The sequence below is a fragment of the Henckelia pumila genome, chromosome 4 (assembly GCF_033568475.1).
Source record: "Henckelia pumila isolate YLH828 chromosome 4, ASM3356847v2, whole genome shotgun sequence".
NCBI classification, from domain to species: Eukaryota; Viridiplantae; Streptophyta; class Magnoliopsida; order Lamiales; family Gesneriaceae; genus Henckelia; species Henckelia pumila.
In genome coordinates this window covers 114,289,773-114,296,538 of record NC_133123.1, presented here as the reverse complement: position 1 = coordinate 114,296,538, position 6,766 = coordinate 114,289,773, and the positions used below count along the sequence as shown (strand labels likewise).

Below are 6,766 nucleotides of genomic sequence, written 5' to 3'. Positions count from 1 at the left end.
AAAAGGTCAATTTATAGAATTAAAATGGCAATTTTCCTTCATGAAACCGCATGATCAACATCCATTTTTTTTTAAAACAAATTGTTTTTTTAATTTTTGATAACAAAAGTGACTTTTTAAAAAAAATTTATTGATAGACGTAAGGTAGTATTTGGGAGAGCTTCTAGAAAATATTTCTTAGCTTTTTTTTAACAAAATTTTCATGTTAATTATATTTTTATTATATAAATTTTGATATTTTAATCACAACAAAGTATGAGATATAATATTAGAAATTACAATTTATGTTATGTATATTTGTATTTTTGTGAATTTGTTATCTATTTTTGTCAAATTTCACTATAGTTTGTTGTCTTAGTACTTTTCAATTTAATTCAATCTTTTTTCAATTTGATACCAACGTGCATGACATGCATTTCTATTTGCAATGTCAATCAATACTCTTAAAAAGACTATAAAATCGCTAAAAAATTAAAAGATCATGATTAAACTCAATTTCCACATTATAATATGAAACCAAAAGCAAATACACAAATATAAAGGATGAAAATTATAATTTTGCCTAATAGTAATATAGATTTTCAACATTTGATATAAACTAAACTATAAACAAAATTAATTGGATAAAGATAGTCAAACTGCCCTTCCAAAAGATGGACAAAGTGTGATTTCTTCCACGTACACGCTAGTACGAAGGTTCTAGGAGACCAGTTCCATGTAATCATCTCTCCTTAGTTATAACAAAAAATTAAATTAATGTTGGCATAAATATTTTTTAAAAAATACTATCTGTAATATATTATTCATACTTTTTCTTTTTCCTTTTTTTTTTTTTGGGAAATCAAATATTGTTCATCCTTTTGATTAACCAATTTTGGTCTAAAATACGCCTACCTATAATTTTTTTTTTCCAAAATGCCACTCTCTTTGATATCCTTGGATTAATGAAAAATCAGATATAAAAAAAACAAAAAAAAAAACCAATAACAATATTTAATGAGAAAAATATGATTATATTTTATAGAAAAATATATTACTTCTAATATTACACATATATATTGCATGCTCCAAATTTCAATAGTATGTACTAGTTATTCTTATTTTCTGCACTTCTTGCTAGATTATAATTATAATAGCTCATCACCTTGAAATAATAATTTGAGGTCATGGTATAATTTAGGACTTATCTAGTTATCTAAATTAATATGAATGTATTTGGTTAATTGCATAAATGAATATTTTTTTTCATTAATGATATTAATATTTTGATTGTATAATAATGTGAAACAATTTGTGACAAAAATATAATAATATTCGATATTTGTTCTTTAATAATATTAAAGGGTTACTATATTATATTCATGTTATACATAATATTTATATATTATATTATTTATATACAATGCATGTGCAACAGCAATTAGTTATTATCTTATTATATTATTATATTTAGTAAAATGCATTTAATTAACTGTTTTTCATTAAATTGATGAAATATGAGATGAATTTACGATTATATCATAACTTAATTCATAATAAAATCTAAATAATTGGAATAAATGAGTCATTTTATTTGGTCTCCTCATTTCATACCCTTTGATCTTTTTTATATTTAAGATTAGGAAAATATTACACATGCACCTTTGCAAATTTGATGTATCTATTGTTCTTTGATGAGAATTTGTTTACGAAAACACTACATTTTTTCCATTTTTAAATTTTACCATTCTTTTGTTCTCTCAAAAAAAAAAGATTGTAGAACCATGAAATACGTGCATCGAAGTATCAGTTATCATTAGCACATGAAAGCTTGAATAACCACTTTTTATTTTATATTTAAAAAATGTGAATTTTTTTTTTCCATTTCAACTCCTCTTCCTTTTATCCATATTATTAATATTAAAATAAATGCCCATATTATTAATATTAAAATAAATGCGATGATTTTTTTAATCGGAAAATAATGATAATATTAAAGTGCAATTAATAATACTTGCGACTTTATTGGCTCTACTTGCGGATAAAAGACAGTGGTCTAATTCAAGAAGCTACAGCCTTAGGACACGCTTTGTTGTGAGGCGCTGTTTGTTTACCTAAACGGGCTGCTTAGATTCTGCCCAAATTCAACTGTTTTACTTCTCCTCATCTTCACTCCAAATCCCATATCTTCGTCTGACATTTTGTCTCGATTTAAAAATCTTCGGTTTTGGTGGTTTCATATAGGTACGTTATGCTTTTGGTTCAGTTTCTTTTGCTGTGCTCCAATTATGCTAGTTTTTGTCATTTGTTGCTGGATCTTGGAACTCTTTTTTGGAAGGTTATTAAAATGGGGATCTTTGATCATTACATTGAGATTTTTCTGATGGGCCCAAGTGGGAAATATTGTTTTTGGGGATTGATTTTGCTTAAATATGTGATCAAGAAAGCTGTTTGTCATGGTTGATTGATAGTTTTCATTCTAATTCTTTGGTTTGTGTTGTTAGTAATCGTGGGTTCTTGTTGATCTGTAGTTGAATTGGAAAAGATTGGAAGTATGAATGGGATCTCCGCAAACCAGAGTTCTAGCTCGAGTTCGAGTTTGAATAGTAGTTCACATGATACAGAGGATGATCATACCATTGCAGCGATATTGGCTGAAGAAGAGAAATTAAGATATGATGGAAAGCTTGGGAAGAGGCTTTCACACTTAGATTCGATCCCGGTATATTATGATCATTGCTGTGGCAGAACATGGCGTCGGCATCAGTTATTTTTTGGTTTATTGCAATTGTATATCCTCTTACAAGTTCATTTTGGATTTTCAGCATACGCCTCGGATCATTGGTAGTATACCTGATGAAACTGATGCAAGATTAGATCATGAGAGGCTAGCTGACAGGTTGGATTTCTCTCCGGACCTTAATGTAAATTGTGCTGTATTCTTATAGAACACTTTTATACCATTAAATTCAATGTACTGTTTCACATCTTTTCCTTAATGATTCAACCATATAATCAGTTGATTTTTCTGGGAGCGTCAAAAGTTATTTTAATTTTATCTTAGGGGTAGTGAGTAGGGAGCCAGTGACCCGAGAAAATCGCACGTAGCCCTTGGGTGGCTGGGTTCGAGCTCAAGCTTGTGCTTTGTTAGTGGTAGAGAAATTGAACTTGTTAAGTCGCTCAGAAAGAAATCCATTGTCAAATCCTAGTTCAAAAAATCTCTACTCAATTAAGTTCAAGCTTAGCTTAAGTATCGACTGTTCTTTCCCAGTTGAGTTTGTGTAGGGTGTTCTTCAAGCTGGACTCGACTCAAGTGCATCTTGTTCCCCTAATTGTGCAAAAGTTAAATTAGCTGGATATTTTGTCCATTACCCTGATTTAAAGGACTTATCATTTACCTTACTACTAATGAGCAAAATAACTTGAAAAGAAACACCCGAAGCAATGTTAACATGTGACTGCTTGGACTTCTATTCCTTTGCCTGCTTTTTAACGTTTAGTTATTTATCAGGCTGGCAACGTATGGCTTAGCTGAAATGCAAATTGAAGGAGATGGAAATTGCCAGGTTTGTTTCGTTCAGTCAGCCATTCTGGCATTTTTTACTTGCCCGAGCTACTTGATTTATATCAGCATTCTGTTTTTCTTCTTCTTCTTTTTTTTTTTGGCTTAGAAGTACTTGGATTAAATCTCTGGTGTGCCTATGATTTATGATTTCCTATTGTGCCGGTTTTGTAGTAGAATATTACAGTTGTGTTCCCAATACTGTCCCTATTGGATATTGTGATGCACGTTGATTGTCGTTCTTTTTTCAGTAGATTTTGTTTTGTCAGTCCGTTGTTTGTAATTTTCATTTCATGTTAGCATTCTGGGAATTTCTTTAATCTGTTCCTTTCTTAACATACATTACAGTTTCGAGCCATCGCAGATCAGTTGCTTCGAAATCCAAAATACCACAAATACGTAAGAAAGGAGGTCGTTAAACAGGTGCATTTCATTTAACTTCACTATGACTAACTTTTGGTAAATCCAGTATTTAAAATAGAAAACTTCACCGTATTTCTATAATGAATTCTTGCCTGTGCTAGATTACCTCAAACGTATTTTCTCCTTTCTCCATGTTTCTCAATTCAGAAAACAAAATTAAACAATAAAGTTTTTTTTGGTGCGAATACTTAGTCTTTCAATCTATATTTCTTACATATCATGAATTAGTGTTTGGGAGAGCTTCAGGTGAGAAGTGCTTTCTAGAAGCTCTCCCAAACACTACCTTAATATGCTAATACATAATTACCAAGTTGTGAATTGAATCTAACCTCGATCTGACGAATTCAACATATCAGCCTTATTGCATCTGTATCTTGATTATTTTCAGCTAAAACATCACAAAAAACTGTACGAAAGTTACGTCCCCATGAAGTACAAAAGCTATATTAAGAGTATGAAAAGGTTTGATATTTGCATTTTTTATATTATTTTTCTCATAGTATGGGATTCAAATCAATATTTTCCATTGACATATTCTCGATCAAAATATAGGTCAGGAGGATGGGGAGATCATGTTACCCTCCAAGCAGCGGCTGACCGAGTAAGTCAACTTTGAGCCTTCTTTATTTTCAACTTTTTTGCAACCTTCAGTAGTTGCTCTTATCTTTAGCTCGAATTATTGAAAAGCCTTCTGAAGCCCCTCAGATTTGTACGCAAAATGACTGAGGCGAGTCACCCGATGATAATTTATATACTTGGGGATTTCAGCACATGGTAATTTTAAGAAGGGTAATGCTACATGTACACGGAGTTTTACACGTTGGCTTACACACGACATTTAAAATTATGTGATTATCCCTCCACTTGAATTGGAAAAAATCTTTCAAAAATGCACGTAGGATAATCACGTAATTTGAAGTGTCATGTGTAACCCAACGTGTAAAACTCCGTGTACATGTAGCATTGCCCTTTTAAGAAATATATGTTTGAAAAACGCATTCTTAAGCCAGAAGCTCGGATCAATGATGATTTTTGTTCGTCCTTCGTTAATAAATGCACATTTGATTCGAAATCTCTCAAGTCTACTAGGTATTGTCTATTGATAGAAAATTATTTCATTGTTTCACAAATTGTTGTGTTTTTACGCGAGTGCCATAACTTATGCTTCTCAAAGAACTAATCGCCTTGATAATTGATTTATATCATAAAATGTGTTTGCGCATGAGAACATATATATTAATTCAATACTCTTCTAAGAATGTAGAAATTTTCTATGTAGTTTGAAGCAAAAATCTGTTTGGTGACATCTTTCCGAGATACCGGCTACATCGAGATCCTTCCCAAGGACAAAACTCCTATCAAAGGTAAATACTACGCACTTTTAATCTTGGTTCACAAGTATCCTTATATTAGTTGTCAATTTTTTGTACAACCATATATCGTTACACGAAACTTATATCATTTGGATTTTTAAACTGCATGAAACATGTAGCACAACAAACGATTGAGGCATTCTCAATTGTCATTGAGCTAACTATAGTGTAGAATCGTGTTCCTTCGGTTAATAAGATCTGAAAGGCTTGTCGAACGTTGAATCTGTATGATATTCCGTGTTGTTTTGCAGAATTGTGGCTGAGCTTTTGGAGTGAAATTCACTATAATTCATTGTACCAAGCTGGAGGTAACCCCTTTTTTGGCCGGATCAAAATAACTTGTTCCTTTTTCTTCCTTAAACATTTATATTTTTATTTTAAAAATACATTTTTTGACTCCAAATACGTTACCGTTGAACTTTTAGGGAAAATTGAAATTTTGATCCGGTACTTTTGTCACTTCTTGTTCATTTATGTTTTTAGATTTCAGTTTTCGATCCGCATATTTCGATTTTTGACAATTTTAGTCCTTTTTCGTCGAAAATGTTGATGTGGCATACACATGTCAGCTCCACATCAACGATGCATTGGTGCTACTCACTGTCATGCCAGAAAAAAGGATAAAATTGTCCAAAAAAAACACAAAAATGACGGAATAAAATTAAAATCTGACAACGTAGATGATCGAAATCGCAAATAGACAAACATAAAAGATTAAAAAAACAATTTTCCCTGAAATTTTATGCGTTGATAATTGGTGTATATATTTTATGCAGAGGTTCCTTCAAGAAAACACAGGAAGAAGCATTGGCTTTTTTAAAGTTTGGAATATGAAGATACATTTTAATTTCCTTCTATATTGTCACGCCAAATTGGACCTTATTTTCTTTATTTGCCTGCAACCATATATGTATAGCTTCACCTCCAATTGATATATGTGTATATATACAACAGGACTAGAAATTTACGTGCACCTTAGGAGTGTAAATGAATCCGAATCATATCTAGTTTTGCTACCATTTTTTATACTTGAGCTCGAGCTCAATTTTTATTAGTAATTTCAAACATTCAAATTGATATAGTTCACTGGAACTTGCCTCGAGTTAGACTTCAAATTATTGCTGGATTTCTTTTCTGCCGAAGTAGGTCTGCTTGAATTTCAGATTGAGTGAGATCAGTTGTTTAATTTTATTTTAGTATATTAAACATATAAACCTTGTAAAAATAATAATATCTTAAAATTCAACTCGAAAATTGTTGAATATGCTTGAGCTTCTTGTGAGTTTAATAATTACATCAATCGAACAATCATAATCTGCGAGACCAAAAACTTGTGAGCCGGTTTGATTTTGTTGAATCCTTAATACGAACACAACTCTGTACTTGAGTACTTTGATGCACAGACATATATATACACTAACACAAATAT

General features: G+C 31.1%; 1 protein-coding gene across 1 annotated transcript; it reads left to right on the top strand.

Annotated features, from left to right (window-relative positions):
• Positions 1–2,050: 2,050 nt before the first annotated feature.
• On the top strand, positions 2,051–6,431 carry LOC140864731 (OVARIAN TUMOR DOMAIN-containing deubiquitinating enzyme 11). The gene is made up of 10 exons (XM_073269064.1): positions 2,051–2,223; positions 2,511–2,701; positions 2,805–2,878; positions 3,491–3,545; positions 3,890–3,964; positions 4,353–4,426; positions 4,517–4,565; positions 5,244–5,328; positions 5,589–5,645; positions 6,114–6,431. Exons 2-10 carry the CDS (start codon positions 2,534–2,536, stop codon positions 6,155–6,157), a joined length of 681 nt encoding a protein of 226 aa, XP_073125165.1. The 5' UTR covers positions 2,051–2,223; positions 2,511–2,533; the 3' UTR covers positions 6,158–6,431.
• Positions 6,432–6,766: the final 335 nt, after the last annotated feature.